General features: G+C 53.3%; 2 protein-coding genes across 4 annotated transcripts in view; one reads left to right on the top strand and one right to left on the bottom strand.

Annotated features, from left to right (window-relative positions):
- Positions 1–16,731, top strand: part of TBCD (tubulin folding cofactor D) — a 154,318-nt gene that overhangs the window by 41,356 nt on the left and 96,231 nt on the right. For all 3 annotated transcript variants that reach the window (XM_044247140.1, XM_044247137.1, XM_044247139.1), the window contains exon 13: positions 108–202. In XM_044247140.1, the coding sequence (XP_044103075.1) occupies positions 108–202 (95 nt within the window). The remainder of the gene's footprint in view (positions 1–107; positions 203–16,731) is intronic.
- Positions 6,885–15,976, bottom strand: ZNF750 (zinc finger protein 750). The gene is made up of 3 exons (XM_044247141.1): positions 15,746–15,976; positions 8,470–10,087; positions 6,885–8,327 (listed from the first exon to the last, which is right to left on the bottom strand). Exons 2-3 carry the CDS (start codon positions 9,906–9,908, stop codon positions 7,613–7,615), a joined length of 2,154 nt encoding a protein of 717 aa, XP_044103076.1. The 5' UTR covers positions 9,909–10,087; positions 15,746–15,976; the 3' UTR covers positions 6,885–7,612.

Below are 16,731 nucleotides of genomic sequence, written 5' to 3'. Positions count from 1 at the left end.
AAGGGGGTTTAGGGAGGCCCCAGGGCCCAGGGCCGGACTGCCGTGTGTGCGCGCGGTGGGAGAAGTCGGTACGAACCCCGCAGGCTCAGGCTGTCCGTGTGTCTCAGTTTTCAGGAGACGGACAACGCCTGGCACGGTGGCTGTCTGGCGTTGGCGGAACTGGGCAGGAGAGGCCTGTTGCTCCCTTCTCGACTCGAGGACGGTAAGTACCGCGCACGTTTGCTCTGCATCGTCAGGACCGTTCGTGGCCAGCTGGGTGCTTCATGTCACCCTGAGTCCCCAGCGTGGGCTGCCGCGGGCTCGCCCCAGGCCTCTGCCCTTGCTGCCTGCACATTTGTGTGCAGGAGAGCGTAGACGGGATCTGTGGCTTTCACCCTTTCTTCCTGTACTGACGTTTCTGGGTTTCTGACTGCCTCTTCTCCCTGCGGTGAAATTTTAATACCACAGCACAGATAGACTGTGTATTTGGAATCTTGGTAAAGTCCGAGATTTTCTTGTCCCTCAGGACTGGTTTTCTCCCCTGTGGGGGTGCTGTTGCCTGTTAAGTTATGCACTGCTGCTGTGTTTATCACGTGGCGTGACATCACGGTCCCCGGACTCACGTGAGCAGGGTCTGGGGGTGGAGGGCCGGAGGAAGCCTGGTAGCGCCTGAGCAGGGGGGCGGGCACAGTGCCGCAGACCTAGAGGGACCACCAGCCCCAAGCCTGCGTGTCCCAGCTGTTGGCCCTCGACACGTGGCGGCGGAGCCTGGGGCCGTGGCCGTGGGGCTGTTGCTGGCTGGCGGGGATCGGCTCTGGGTGCCGCTGTGCACAGAAGGGAAGGCGACCTGTAAGAAGGAGCAGGCGCCTTCCTGGGCCACGTCGCCACAGATGCTCCGCAGCGTGGGAGCGGACTCCTGTCTGGAGCACAGACGTCTGTGCAGATGGGTAGGGCCTGCGTCATGCTCTTAGCGCCCAACCTGCGGGCTGTCAGGAGTCATGGTTTGGACTTGGCGTTGTGAAGTGTGAGGAGGGCTCTTAGACCCTCAAGATTCTATTTAATCCTTCTGTTTATTTTTGTGGCAGCTTTGCTGAGGTCAAATTTTAAATACCAGGAAGTTGCCCCATTTAGAGTGTGCGGTTGGGTGGTGTGTGGTGTGTTTACAGAACTCTGCAGCCGTTACCATGATCCAACTTCAGAACACTTCTGCGGTGTCTCCAAGAAACCCTGTGCTCAGGTGCCTGGGGGGCTCAGTGGGTTAAGCCGCTGCCTTCAGCTCAGGTCATGATCTCAGGGTCCTGGGATCAAGTCCCGCATCGGGCTCTCTGCTCAGCAGGGAGCCTGCTTCCCTCTCTCTCTCTCTGCCTGCCTCTCCATCTACTTGTGATCTCTGTCTGTCAAAAAAAAAAAAAAAAAGAAACCCTGTGCTCTCGGGCAGGACTCCCCGTTTCTCCCGAACACAGCCAGCCCCAGACCGCCACTGCGTCTGCTTCTGTCTCTCTGAATTTGCCTTTGCTCGTCATTTCTTATAGTGGACTCTGCTAGTGGGCGTGATCCAGCTGCTTCTGCTTAGCGAGGTCTTTAAGGTCCGTCCGTGTTGTAGCATGCGACAGTAGTCCTTGGCTCCTTTTACGGCCACTTAATGTCCATCGCATGGATACACGCACCCCCCCCCTTTTTTTAAAGATTTTATCTGTTTGTTTAAGAGAGAGAGAAGTAGTGAGTGAGAGCATGAGCAGGGAGGAGAGGGGAAGCAGGCGCCCCATGAGCAGGGAGCCTGATGTGGGACCTGATGCGGGGTCTGCTGCAAGGACCCTGGTGTCATGACCGGAGCCGAAGGCAGATGCTTCACTGACTGAGCCCCCCAGGCGTCCCCACTACACCATTTATTTGTGTATTAGTTGATAGACATTTGGATTTTTCATCTTTTGGCTATTGTGAACAACACTGCTCTGAACCTTCGTGTGAAGGTTTTTGTGTGGACATGTGATTCTGTTTCTCTTGGGTTTCTGTCTAGGGGTGGAACTGCTGGGTCATGTGGTACTCTGTCTTTAACTCCTTGAGGAGCTGCCGAATTGTTTCCCAGGATGGTAGTACCGTTTCCATTCCCATCAGCGGTGTCTGCGAGCGTTCCGGTCTCTCCACATCCTCCCCGCCGCTTGCTTTTCTCCTGGTGGGTGTGAAGTGGCATCTCATTGTGTCTCTAATTTGCATTCCCATAACTGATTTATGACGTTGGGCATCTTTTCATGTGTTGGCCGTTTGGATATCTCTGTTGGAGAAACATCTGTTTAAATCCTCTGCTCATTTAAAAAGTTGGGCTGTCTTTTTGTTGTTGCTGTGAGCCCTTTATGTATTCTGGATTTAAGTCTGTCACTAGATAGAGGACCTGCAGTATTTCTCCCCATTCTGTGGTGGTGTTTGACTTTCTGGTTGGTGTCATTTGCACCAAAGTCCTGCATTTTGATCAAGTCGAGTTCACCAGTCTTCCGTGTGTGAGTGTATCACAGACAAGGTGAAATCCTTGCCTGGGTGGTTCCAACTCCAGTTTAACTTGAAGGACAGAGAGCCTTTTCTCTGCCTTTTGTGCCTGAGACTGGCTGGCGTGGATGTGCCCATCATACCTTATGATGTTGAGGTGCCACTGGTCACTAGCTGCTGGAGTGGGAGGGTGTGGGTGTTGGTGTCATGAATGAGACGTGTCAAGCTGTTGCCGAAAATCTAGAAGATGTAACATGTGGTCTTCCTCTCACTGGCTGGCTGCCTCCAGACTGGTGGCATCTTCCGTGTGTGCTAACTGTCCTGTAGGCCCTTGCTGTAACTGGTGGGGCCTCAGGGAGCCGAGCTGTCTCCTACCTGGGAAGGATGGTGCCAGGCCCGGGGAACAGTGATCTTTTTTGGTGTAGGCTCCGGAGGTGACCAGGGCTAACGTTCCTTTTTCTTCTCTTCTTGCTCCTCAGACTGCATGATGCCAGTTGCCCTGTCTTCAGGTTCACTGGTTTCTTCTTCCACTTGCCCAAATCTGCTGTTGTACAGCTTGCCTGAAGTTTTCTTTTCTGTTACTGTGTTTTCCAGTTTAAGAGTTATTATTTTTTTAAGATTTTATTTATTTGACAGAGATCACAAGTAGGCAGAGAGGCAGGCAGAGAGAGAGAGAGGAAAGCAGGCTTCCTGCTGAGCAGAGAGCCCGATTCGGGACTCGATCCCAGGACCCTGAGATCATGACCTGAGCCGAAGGCAGCGGCTTAACCCACTGAGCCACCCAGGCACCCTCCAGTTTAAGAGTTTATGTTGGTTTCTTCTTATAGTTTCTTTTTATTGACATTCCTTGTTTGGACTTTTTTTGTTGTTGTTGTTTTTTTTAGCTCTTGAGCATATCTGAGAGAGTTGATTTTAAGTCTTTGATTTTAGTACAAAGTCTGGGCTTCCTCTGGGACAATTTCTCTGCTTTTCTTTTTTCCTTTGAAATGTAAGAGTACTCTTCTGTTTATATGCTTTGTGGTTTTTTGTTGTTTTTGTTGGAAACTGGACATTTTGAATACTATGATGTGGTAATTTTGGAAATCAGGTTCTCCCCCATCCCTGGGGCTTTGCTGCTGTTGCTTATTGAAGGTGATCATTGTCCACGTAGTGACTTCTTCCAGTCTGTTCGTGACGATGGTATTCCTTGTTGTGTCTGGTCACTGAAGTCTTGGTTCCATTAAGTCTGCAGACAGCCAGTGTGACCTAACAGATTTCCTTAAGGCTGAAATTTTGTAGGTTCTTTCTTCACTAAGCACTCTCCTAGGTTCTGTAAGTTTTTGACGAGATTTCAGAGTTCTGAACAAGTCGAGTCTGTCATTTTTGCTGGCTTAATGTTGTTTTGGTAGAAGGACCGATCTGTGGAGTTCCCTACTTTGCTATATTCTGTGACATCATCCAAAAACTAGCATTTGACCAGCGCCCCAGCATTAGGCTGGGGCATCTGAGCTTCTTATTGGGGAAGTGCCCATGAGAGAAGACAGGAAGGCTGGCAGAGCTATTACCTGACCCAAGTGCTGTGGGGTGGGGATGGGGCTGGGGTCGTCAGGCCAGAGTCAGCCACGGAGGTGGTCCCGTGGTCCCAGAAGCGGCTGCACCAGTGGTGCTGCTGCACATTCTCCCTGGCAGAGGCACCGTGGGGCCGAGTCCACCTGCTTCGGTAGGTGGGTCCTGGCTGTGACTGCAGCTCGCGGATGCAGAGCACCGACCTCGCCTGACCTTGTCCCTCCCCACAGCCTGGGTACCTCACTTCTCAAGGCAGCAGCTGGGCCCGGGGAGGGGTTGCATTCTCCAGTGCTTCTGACATGGTCCTGGCACTCGTCTGTTCTGAGGACCACATGCCTCACCAATTTTTAAATTTTGTGCATTTTCAACTGTTGGACACTCTGGTCTATAAGAAAAGTGAATCCGGAGTGCCCAGGTGTCTCAGTCAGAAGAACATACAACTCTTGATCTTGGGGTTGTGAGTTCGAGCCTCACATTGGGTATAGAGATTGCTTAAAAATAAATAAAAAATTACAAAAAAAAAAAAAGAAGTGGATACCATGAGAACTCTTTGACTTATTGTGTGAAGTAGTTGTCCTGCCCTTCTGAATTAAAGTGCTTTTCTCCTTGATTAATGTGTGTGTGCTTCATTTCCCACCCCCACATGCCCTCTTTCCCTACGGAGTGTGGCGTCGTGAAGGGTAGAGCTCGTGGTGGGGCAGACTGCCGCGGGCTGCTGGGAAGGCTCTCAGAAGGCTCGTTGTCAGCACTTTGTTTTCCTCTTCAGTACAAATTCAGGAGCCCCTTTAGCTGTACTGAGATACAGTTTATCTGACATGCAGTTCACCTATTGAAGATACATGATTTAATGGTTTTGGTATATTATTTTTAAAAAACATTATAGGATGTATGTAACAACATCGCCTCGCTGACTATATTTAAGTGTACCATTCAGTGGTATCGACCAGATTTGCACTTTCTACAACCATTGTCATTATTTCTGAAAACTTCATCATCCTGAACAGAAATGGTGTTCCTATTAAGCTCCCCTCTCCCCTCCCCTGCAGCCCCTGGGAACCAGTCCTCTGACTGCCTCTCTGAGTTTGCCTGTTGTAGGTGCCCACACAGGTGGAGTTGTACAAGATTTGTCCTTTTGTGTCTGGCTTGTTTCCTGGAGCAAGAGGTCTTCATGCTCTAGCATGTGTCAGAACTTTATTTCTCTCTCTCTCTCTTTTTTAAAAATTTTTATTTATTTATATGACAGAGAGAGAGACACAGCGAGAGAAGGAACACAAGCATCAGGAGAGGGAGAGGGAGAGGGAGAAGCAGGCTCCCCACCGAGCAGGGAGCCCGATGCGGGCCTTGATCCCAGGACCCTGGGATCCTGACCTGAGCCGAAGGCAGACGCTTAACCCACTGAGCCCCCCAGGTGCCCCGGAACTTTATTTCTTTGTATGGGGAGTAATAGTCCATCGTAGTCCACGTTTTATCTGTCTGTTCATCTGTCTGTGGTGCTTGTGGTGCTTTTTTCTTTTGACTTGTGAATAATATTGTTGTGAATATTGGTGTACACACACCTCCTGAGTTTTTGTTTTTCCTTCTTTGGGGTGTATAGATAGGAATGGAATTGCTGGGTCATAGGGAAATAATTATATTTTTATCTTTTTGAGGGTTTATTGCTTTTTATATATTAAGATTAAAAACTTAGAACGCCTAAGTTGGGTCACAAGAGAATACAGAAAGGTACTATAGTTAAAAAAATCAGCAAGACTGTTTGTTTTGTTTTGTTTTGTTACAAAGATCTAGAACTCCATTGTACATTTTAAATTACTATTATTATTTAGAGAGAGGAGGAGAGAGAGAATCTCAAGCAGACTCCCCACTAAGTGGGGAGCCTGACCCAGGGCTGATCTCATGACCCTGAGATGATGGCCTGAGCCGAAACCAAGAGTCTGATGGTTGAGCAACTGAGCCACCCAGGCGCCCTCCACTGTGCTTTTGTAGAGAGATCCGGAGGGCCCGCTGGGGTCTCTGTGACTGTGATATGTGGCCTGCGGGGCAGTTTCATGAGGAGGGCTCAGGCGTGATGCTGCGGGCACACAGAGCTCCACAGTGCAAGTCTGCAGGTCGGAGTGGCCTCTGCCTTCCCGGCGAGCCTGGGGCATGCATCCCCTGCCGTGAGGCACTGTTGCAGGAGGGTTGGACGGTCGTTGACTGTCCTGGTTCCTCTTCTTATCACTTAAGATGACGCCTGGCACTTTGGGGCGAGCTGTCAAACACAGTGGTCTCAGAGTCTTTGGGCCCTTGACATGGAAGGTGCTCGTTTGTGTGAAGCCCAGGGCGAGTGTCTGCGGGGTGCCAGGCTTCCTCTCACGCACGGTTTTGCTTCCCGCGGGGCGCTGACTTGCCGGAAAGCAGGCGCACCCTACTTTTGTTCCTTGTATGAAAATGAAAGGGCCCTGGGATGCTAGCGAGGGGGCGCATGTCCCTCAGGTTTGTGTCGTCACAGCAGGTGTTTCGGGTTAATGGCATGTGGTTTCCTGAAGGCCCGTCTCAGCGCCACGCGGCCGTGCGCAGCGGCCCTTTGCAGGTGCCTCAGGTGACCTGTCGGTGGACAGGGCCCTCTTGAAACCTGGGAGGAAGGGGTCCCGTGAAGGCCCATGGGGTGGGGCGTGCCGGTGCTGACGGCCTTTTCTCAGGGGGGCAGTTATGGGAACTGAGGCCTGGGGAGGCCAGGCGGGCGCGTGTGCCCAGATGTGGCGGGCGCGTGTGCTCCGACGTGGTGGCCGCCGTCGGGGACCGCACACGCTCACACGCACGGGCAGGGGCTGCCTCAGCTTGTTCCCTTTCTCAGTGCCTTTGTTTGTTACGGCAGACTAAAGCATCACACAGGGTTCACGTATTCTTAAAATCACCTATGAGTTTATTGGAAATCAGCAATATATACATCATTGTAGGAAGTGGAATGTGAGGCTGAATGAGTTGGGAAATTTCCTGTAGCATCACGAGGAAGGAGAACATGCAGGAGCTGCCCCAGCAGCCTGTTTTTCCCACTGGAAATAAATTATGTGTATAAATAGCCTCTCCTTGTTTGTGTTATTCACATACAACAAATCCCAGAGTTCTTACATAGGGCACTTTAATGACAGTGCTGGAAATGTTTTCTCCTGGCGTGTTTTTTTTTTTTTTTTTTCAGTAATTGTTACTTACTTGAAAACACACAGTAGATTTGATAGCAAAACAGTTAAAGCAGTTTGTTTTAGTGCTAAGGTACGTGTAAGAAAAGTATTTTTAAAAGCTTTCCTATAAGATGGCATATACCTAAAAGCTGTCTTTTAGTCTGTGTATTCAGTTGACATTTTACAGAAACAAAAGGCGGTGTTTAACTCCTCAGTCTTAAGAGTATGAGTCATTTAAATATTTTTACAACCAAAAGTAGAAACACTTTTGAATATTTATGCTTAATATTTACAGAAACTGAACTGAAGTTCATGGTTTTCTTTCTTTCTTTCTCAGAAGAAAAAAGGAACTGCGTTGTCAGAATTGACCAGATAGAGCAAAGGTACCAGACTGGCTGCTGTCGTGACCTCCTTTGGAAGTCACGTCTGCTCCCCGCGAGAGCCGGGCACTAAGACACCCGTGTTCTTTTCCGAAGAGTGAACACTCTGGCTGTGTCGCTCTGCTTCGTCTTCTTAGATCCTTGCTGGGACTTCCCAGCCTCCCTCGGGCTTGTCCGCTTTTGCCCCCTGGGTCTGAGGTCACTCGGAGCCTCCTGGCTCTCCGTGGTGCTGGGAGTGGGCGCGTCTTGTTGGCAGGTGGACTCCGGGGCCGTGGGCTCCCCGTCGCCCACCCGGACGTTCCTGGGGCTGTAGGCTGCCAGTTGGCAGAGGGCCACGGCTGCCGTCTGCTTCTGCTCATCGCTGCTGTCCACCGCTCTCGTGTCCTGGGCCTTCCCAGCAGGGGCTGGGGCTGTTGATGGCCCCTCAGCGGCGTCCGGGCCAGTTTGGTGTGTCGGGGTGTGGTCTGGCCCATCTTCGGAACCTCCCGTCTCTGTGTCGTGAGCGGCTGTGGTGGTGGGCTCTGCCTCCCGCGGTGGGCTGTGGCGGGAAGGTCTCCGGGTCAGGACGTTGCAGGGGTCTTTCACCGAGAGGTTCAGGGGCACGTCCTGCAGCTCCGCATAGTCCGTGTACGCCGGGCTGTGCGTGGCCGCTCTAGCCTCGGGTTTCTTGGAGAGGTTCAGCGGGGCTGTCCGGGAGCTGTCCTCTGGGCGGGAAGGTGTGGCCTCGGGACCGCGAGAGGCACTTCCCGTCTCAGCTGGGGCATCTCCGTTCATGGCGTCGAGGCTGGAAGAGGCAGAGAGAGGCCTTAATAGGAACCTTGCTTAGAAAAGCTGTACTGTCCAAAGCACTTTAGCATGTACGAGGTTGGCTAATTGAGCACAACCAGAGACATGCTTTGGAGATTTTGAAAATGGAATTTTCTTACCTTTTTGCAGACTCGTCTCTGTTTTCCAGAGCTTGGGAATGTGGGCACTCTGTGCTTTTCTTGACAGGCTTGAAGGCTGTGAGGCTGTGTTCAGGCTGATGGAGCCTTCCCAGGGCGCTGGAGGTTGGCTTGTCTGAGAGGCTGCACAGCTCTGCGCACGGCTGACTTGTCTGCGTGAAGTTGGTGGGACTTGGCCTTCCTGGGGAGCCCGTGGCTGCGCTGCCTGCTCGAGGGCTCATTTTGGTTCCCTCTGTGTCCCTTTGCCCGTCTTGGGAGGAATCTTTAGCCTCAGGAGTCGGGCTCTCCTTCTCAAACTCGGTGTCTTTTTTGTGGGTGCTGGAAGGACTTGACTTGGATGGACTCAAGGCTGGGTAGAGCAGGGCGGCTTCTTCCAGTAGGTGGGAGCTTTGATCTCTGGAAATACCCACGACGGGTGGAAGTCTGAGACCGCAGGAGGAGAACGCAGACTCCGGTCTGTAAAACCCGTAAGGAATGGGCAGGCTGGACGGGTACTGCTGAAAGAACCTGTAATGGTCATATGCCGAGGGGGCGCTCAAGTGCTTCGGGACTGGCCCCGGGGGAGGCAGCAGGTGCCTCTGGTCTTGGGCCCCGTAGACGGAGAGCAGGGGGGCCTCGCATTCGGGTGAGTTCCCGGCGAGTAGGTAGGGTGAGTAGATGGTGGCCAGTCCGTGCTCTGTGTAAAAGTGTGGTGAGTACTCCGGGATCGCGGGCTGCATGTAAGGGGAAATGGCACCAAACCCCTTTGTAGCAGGGATCTTGTGTGCGAACTCAGGTGGGAGGAAAGGCGAGCCGGCTTTCCACGGGTAGCCGGGAGCATGGAATGCAGACTTGGTGTGGAAAGAGGTGGCTTTGGCCGTGGGGTTGGGCAGTGCCAGCAGCTCAGGAGCCCCCGTGCGTTCTGGCCCTTTCAGTCTGTGCTCTCCCACCGGTACAAACGCCGAGGGCCGCGCGATGCCTTCCAGAACGGGCTGGGTGCCCCTGCCGGCCTCTGGAGCTGGGCTCAGGGGAGCTGCTTCCTCGTGGAGAGCGGGCTTCTGTCCTGGGCACCGTTGGGGCCCACGTGCGGGCAGCTCCAGGTTTTCCTTCACGTCGTCCTTGGCAAGGCTTTGCTGGAGCTTGGCGTCGAAGTGTGGGAACGCGCTCGCGACAGGCTGGGCGGAGGCGGGCTTTGCCGCTGCGTCTGGCTGGTTCGCTTGCTTGGGGTCCAGGGAGTTGGCTTTGGGGCACTTAGGGACACGGTCCTGCTCTGACACCAGAGTGATGGAGTTCTTGCAGAGACCGTACTTCATGTGGTTGAAAAGGTGTGACTTCTCGTTGCAAGTAAAAGGACACTGGAAACACTTGTACTTGAAGGGCTTTCCTGGAGGCCTGGGGATGTAGTGCGGCTTTTTTGGTTTCCGCTCTTTGAGAAGACTCATGTTCTTTCTTGCAGTGTGGGCGCTGCTTGCGCTCGCCGGTCCGATCACGGCTGGCTCCTGTCTAGTTAAGATCTGCGGGGGCCGCTTCTCCTTCGCTGGCTCTCCCTGGGCTTCTCTTTGTAGACCGCGGCCCGGGCTGGGCGTCGGACCCGGGACGTCTCGCTCCCTGGGGCCGTGCGCTGCAACAGAGGAGCACAGCCTTAGGGACAGGACACGGGCCTTGCGGGTGGGGAAGGAGTTGACCCGGCTTCATAATGCTGGCCTGGAGGGACGGACGGGTCCCACCCTCGTCCTGGCGAGGATGAGACACGCACCAGGTGCACCTGCTTTATCCTGGCCACCAGCCCCTATGATGTTCCCATTTTCTCAAGTCTGACCTGAAAGGGTTCTCTTGGGGCCGTGAAGAGTGTGGTGTGTCCGCGTCAGCTCTGAGAACGCCTGTACTCTTGAGTAGACCCCTTGGGAATCTTTGTCCTGTGACCTGAGGCCTCTGATGCCAGGAAGGTTGTAGCCTGAGGCCAAGGGACTGTTGGGACCCCCCCCCCCCACCCTGACCCAAATCCATGGAGTCTGCGGTGCTGGTCTGACTGCGCTGACCGTGACTACAGGGTCCGGCCTGTGCGGGACACCCACATTGCTTACTTAGAGCCACGGAGTCTGGGTGTGACGCGGAGTCAGCGCTCCTTGACTGTCCTGTCCTGTTTAATCACGTTGTGCGCTGTGCGTGGGGACTTAGGAAAGATGTAAATATGCCGTCCTACCCTGCTGCTTCCAAAATCAAACGAAAAGTCAGCGTTATCGGAGAGGAGCATTTACGCTGTGTCAGATACAGAGTAAGTGCTGTGTTTCTGTCGACTCCGATGATCTTGTGATGCCATCGGGGTGAGTTTCTGAGCCCTGTGAGGGACCCAACGTTCCCCGCCCCGCGAGCCCTGTGGAGTAAGTTCTCGCGCTCCCCCCGCGCCCGCTGGGCCAGCAAACGCATCTGCGTGGGCAGCTGAGAGCGCGTTCGGCCCAGGGCGCCTGCCCGCCTTTCCCGGCCTTCCCTCCGAGTGGGGGTGCTCGTCTGAGAGATGGTCGGGTCGTGGCAGGACGCCGGCCGAGCCTTCACCCGGTGGAAGCGGGCCCTGGGCAGTCGCTGGCAAAGTCCTGGCCTGCAGTGTCTCTGGCTTTCTCTGCCTAACCCCAGGGCCTGCGCCCTGCTCCCTGCCCCCTCCCAGGCTTTACCAGAGAGCTCAGCCTGCTTCCCTGAGAGGCTGCCCTGCACACCCCTGGGGCGCTCTCCCTGCCTCATAACCCGAAACCGAGAACAAAGACGTGCGGTCTGGGAGGATCTCGCATGGGCCGGCGGCCGTGGAGTGACTGACTGGGAGGGAGCGTGTGGGTGGGGAGGTGCAGGGAGCTGCAGGGCGGCGGGCGGAGTCGGCCGCTTTCACTCAGGAGCCGCAGCTTCTCCTGTATTCAAGCAGCTTAAAAATAAAATTAAAAGGAAGTGATTTAGCAAAACTCTTCTCAGATGTCGTTTTGCTTGAAGGAATAGGCAGATGAGGTCAGTCCTGAGTCTTGTGGGATTTCGTGGGTCAAGCATCACCTTCTAGACATTGGGTGGTTAGGCAAGGCTGGAAAACAGCCTTTCGAAATGGAGAAATACATATGGGAAATTGAAGAGACTGGTTTTCACCAAATAAAGCGTAGTTTCTCTGAAATGCCTTTCCTTGCCACCGCACGCACTGCCATGAGCGCATCCGTAGTGTGCGGGGGTGGGGGCAGGTGGGGTTTGGGTTTTCACTTGGATACTTTAATTTCTGAGAAAGCTGTCTGATTTATTCTCAGCAAACTGGTTTCTCTACTCCTTTATTCCTATTCCTTAAAAACACAAAGAAGCAGCCCCACTGCTTTCTCATCCATTGTTTCCCCACATGCGTATTTATTACGAGGTAGTTTCTGCCAGGGTCTGCGGCCCTTCTCTTGTGAGGCGTGTCTGCCCAGCAGTAGTGGTGAGGCACATACTTCGAGTGAGAAACGAGGGTTTTTGACTGCCCTGTGGCCGTGACTGGCAAGGGGGTTTCCCGGAGCCCTGGGAAGGGGCTGTTCATCGGCTCACCCTGCCCCTGTGCCCCTCTCTCATGCGCGGCTGCACGGCAGTGTCAGAGCCCAGCACGTTAGACTTGGAAGCATAGCTTTGAGTCTTTCTAAACTTCCCCTCTTATTAAAGGGAAAAAAACGTGAAATAACCCTTTATGAGTCCAGCCCATGCCCCGGGGGTTCGGTATGCTCTGGGCTATAAAAGCGCGATTTCCTCCGCCCGTCAGGAAGCGATTCCCGCCAACCTGGGCCAGCTAGATAAGTCAGCGGGCGTGTGCGGGCATGTCCGCCTGCGCTCCCTGGTTCTGAAGGCGTGAGAACCTCTGCAAGGCAGGTTCCCATGATTGTATAGGGTATGTTATGGCAAAGATCCGAAAAGTGATTTCATCACTCGCTGGAAGCATCATGATCAAAATGATGACAGTTGCAAAACTTTATCAAGTCTGAGTCCAGAGTCCGGCAATACCGGGAGTGGACACAGACAGGCCACCACCAGCCTCTCAAACCCCGGAGCTCAGAGGAATGAAAAATTCCCTCAGGATTTAAGAGAATGATTCAGATGTGTTAAAAAATGATGTGTTCGTGTAGAAGCAGTATTGTTTAGCGTTGCTGATACATTTGGGCAAGCGCAAAAATAAACCTATGTTAAATTTGCTAAACATTTATAGGAGGCAAGTTGCATTTAAGTTATCTTAGTGTGACCTGGAAGAATAACTTGGGTAATTGGTTTTATGTTAACTTTAATGTATACTTTTTTCAATCAAATGATGTCGTATGTAAAGTTCTGGTCTGAATTTTTGTTCTTTGTTCAGTTAGCCTCCAGGGACAGTAAATAGTTTCCCTGGTGTCATGCCGGCGCCCTGGGAGGTGAGTGTTCCAGGGCTGACCTGTGGGGAGGCGAGCCTGCCGCGGACTCACAGGGGCAGCAGTCGTAGTAGCTTTGGGTAAACTGACCTCTCAGGGTTGCACAAGTCACTGATTAAAACGAGGGAGCACAGCAGCTTCCGATGCCGGCAGAGACAGGTGCATCCACCGCGTCGCAGAGATGCAGTAACGTCAGACAAACTAGTGGGATAAAATGGAGGCTACTGTAAGCTCTCGGAGGGAGCAGCCTGGATAGCATGGGGTCAGCCTGCCAGCTCTCCTGTGGGGTTAGCAGGGCGCGGGAGCCGGACCTGGTCCCCCCGGGCCTCAGCGGTCTCCCCCTGCGTATGGACGGGGTTTGTGACCGTCTCTACCCTCGGCAGGGCCGGTTTCTAATCTGCCGGGCTTGGTGCTTGCTGGCAGCTGCTGGTGTTAAATTTGCCGAAAAAAGGGTATTGTTGCCAAAACAATGGAGAACTTTAACTGTTGGTGGTTAAGTTTGGATTTGCATCGAGAGGTGAGGTTTTCCTAAAGGTGCTGCCAGTTTGTCGCCGCCTCTTCCTGGAGAGGCGCGTGTCTGTCTGGGTTAATCTGGACGCGGAGAGCCCGGGAGGCGGCCGCGTGGGGACCCGCAGTGTCTGCTCGGTCCGCAGGCAGGTCTGTGGTTCGCTCTCCACAAGCAGGAAGTGCGGGGAGCTGCTCCTCACGCCCCTTCCCTCCCTCCTGTCAGGGTCCTGTGGCTGTCACTGAGGCTGTCACTGAAATTCGGGGTGGGGGGGTCTGTCCTCTGCCTGCCTCTGCGACTTCCCTGTCACACTCCAGTCAGACGGCACAGCGTCCACCCTGGGGGTGGGTGGTGACTTAAAGGCGCATAACAGGGCCCTGGGTGAGCTTCCAGAGGTTTCCTGTTTTATTTAAAGATGCCCCTTTTGTGACATCAAGCATTTTAAACACCTGCTTGTGTTGAACTGATGTACTTTTTTGCCTCAGAAAGTGCCGGCCCTGGCTGCTGCGGTTCTCCCCCCGCGGGGCGCCGGCGGGACTGCCCACACAGCGCCTCAGCGGCCTGTGGTTTCGGTTGGCCACAGGCTTCTGTTTGCTCGTTTCTGAAGCTCTAAATTGCCAGTGCGCTGCCTTCCCGTAGGTTCCTCGGTGCGGACAGTTAGTGTCGTGGCCGGGTGTAGGGTAATGCTGAGTGTTGGAAAGTTTCTAAGGAGTTTGAAATCCAAAAAACAGACAAGAGGAAAAGATTTTTTTTGAACTTTGATAGGACACCGTAGAGGTAATTACAGCTCAGCTTTATAGGACACCGCTGTGACGGGCTGGCTGAGTGCGCTGGTCCCGCGTGCTGCCCTGTGAACTGGACGGGTGCCGGAATGGCCCCTGCAGCGCCGTGCGGCTCTGGCAGGGAGCCCCGGCTGGTGGAGCGTTGTGAAGGGCATGCTATAATTACAATATTGTGATGTGGCGTTATTGCATAACCCAAGGACACGCCATTGTCGCCTACCCACTGGGGTGTCGCAAGAACGAGATTTGTGAGTTTTACTCCAATTGAGCTTTTCCAGTGACTAACCGCCACGCCCGCCCAGACTCCTAGTTCTTTAAAATGAAGGATAAACTTGGGGCACCTGGGTGGCTCGGTGGGTAAGCCTCTGCCTTCGGCTCGGGTCATGATCTCAGGGTCCTGGGACCGAGCCCCGCATCCGGCTCTCTGCTCGGCAGGGACCCTGCTAACCCCCCCGCCCCCTCTGCCTGCTTGTGATCTCTGTCTGTCAAATAAATAAATAAAATCTTTAAAAAAAAATGAGGGATGAACTTCATGATGACCATTACCTAGGGAGGAAGACCGTTTTCCAGAAGGTAGTTTGAAAGAATGGATCTGGAAAAAAAACCAGGCCTCTTTGTAGTTTCAGCCAGAGACCCCGAGTTACGACTAGGCTCCTACCAGTAAGTGCACGTAGCTTTAACGTTAGCCTGACCCCAGAGCCAGTCCCCCTCGGCCTCGTTTATCCCGAACAATACCAGTTTGAGGCATTGGGAGGACTTTGTTAATGCAAAATAAAGATAATAAACGTAGACAGAATTTGCTTAAATAAAGTCTGACTAGACTTGGCCATTTGGTCATTAATTGTTGTTGAAACGGGTTTATGAGAAGCTTTGTAAGGGGAAAAAAAAAACCCCTCTTTTTGTATACTTAGAGATCCTCTTAGGTTTTGTTCTTTGTTTTGGTAAGCACATGTCAAGCCAGTACTTATTTTAGGGACGTTAGGGTGGCACAGTTGGTGAAGCGTCTACCTCCGGCTCAGGTCTCACGGATCGAGCCCCGTGTCCGGCTCCCTGCTCACTGGGGAGCCTGCTTCTCCCTCTCCCTCTCCAGCTCCCCCTACTTGTGTGCTCTCTTTCTCTCTCTGTCAAGTAGATAAAATCTTAAGGAAAAAAAAAAGGACAGTACTTATTTTAAACTTTGGAAAGTTTTAAAATGTGACCTGTAAATGTAGCAGTTATTTGAATATATGTATCTATGTTTGCATGTGTTTGTATATACATTATTTTTTTAATGTTGTAATTTACTCTAGTTTTAAGGTAAGGAACAGATAAGCACTTACATACGTTTGAGTTTTAGTTTAAATTTTATGTAGAAACGAGGACTTAATTTCCAAATAAACTTGTTCGTACTCTTAGAATAAAGTGTAACCCTTATTAAAAGTTTTGTAATAATGGTCTCCTTTCCAGCGATGCACCTGCCGGGTCCTGAGTAATCCTCAGGGAATAGAGCAAGGCAGAGCACAGAGCAGGCAGGTGGTTCGCTGAGCCAGATAGCCAAGTCAAGATACATCCAAGAGCAGTTTTGAAAGAAAACTTGAATTTGAGAAGAAATGGGTACTTACCGGAGCCGGGCCGTGCTGGGAGCGGTGGCTGACGGTGGCTGACGGTGCCCGAGAGCAGGACCTGTTCTCACGCTCGCTCGCCGGCTGAAACTGGAGCCGGCAGTTCCCGTGGGAGGGGTTTAAGTGTAGGAGTCGAGCCCTCGGGGCGTAGAGATGCACCTGATATCCTCCTGCCCGCAGCTACGATTCATGTGTTTGCCCCCACCGAGCTGCCTAGGAGCAGCGTCACCAGCGGGCTGGGAGGCCAGGCGCCACCTCCGTGCCTCATGGCCGCTCCCTGCTTCGGGGTGGAGAAGGCCATTTTGGTGCTGGCCAGGAGCTCCTGGGCTGGAGGGGAGACGTGTTTGCGGCTGGAACCGAGACTGAGGGTGTCGACGGGCTCTGACCGGTGTTTGACGTTGCAGCAGAGACACCGTGTGTGAGACCTCCTTCAGAGCTGCCGGCATAAGCAGGAGCCGCAGGTCGACCCCAGACTGAGTCTTAAACACATCTCCCCTCGGAGGCCACACTCACTGGTGTCCTTGCGCTGCGGGGTCTGCGTGAGCCTTTCATCTTGTCTTTCTGTCCTCACCCTTGTGCCTGGGAATCCTTGCCTGCCGTCCTCCTCCTGGGGGGCGGGCGGGGGGAGCCTCCGCCGCCTGGCCGCGGGGGCCTGCCGGTGCACGCCCGGGACCGGCACCGAGCTCGCTGCTGTTGCCAGGAGGTGGCTGTGTGCCTCTCACTGCCCCTGGTCTTAGATACAACTGAGACGCTGCATTTTGGAGCCCGTGTATCTCCCTCCCTGCTTAAACGGCGTGCTGTTGAACCCGTGGCTGTCAGTGAGGCTGCCGTGTGGTGCTGGTTTGGGGACAGGGAAAGGAGGTGGCGTGGGCTGGGGCCAGGCCGCCCCCCCCACCCCCCCAACCCCCCGGCATGCATGGTGGTGCAGGGTCAGACTCGCCAGGCCAGATGCTATAGGTAGTTTGTTTGTTTTTAATTCAAGGCTT

Source organism: Neovison vison, chromosome 5 (genome assembly GCF_020171115.1).
Source record: "Neovison vison isolate M4711 chromosome 5, ASM_NN_V1, whole genome shotgun sequence".
NCBI classification, from domain to species: Eukaryota; Metazoa; Chordata; class Mammalia; order Carnivora; family Mustelidae; genus Neogale; species Neogale vison.
This window is presented reverse-complemented; position numbering and strand designations above follow the sequence as displayed.

What these genes read in the sequence shown, in the direction of transcription:
- ZNF750 (XM_044247141.1), bottom strand. Translation starts at nt 9,908, where the DNA reads ATGAGTCTTCTCAAAGAGCGGAAACCAAAAAAGCCGCACTACATCCCC. An exon ending in AGAGACGAGTCTGCAAAAAG is followed by an intron (nt 8,328 to 8,469) that starts GTAAGAAAATTC and finishes TGCCTCTTCCAG; the next exon opens with CCTCGACGCCATGAACGGAG.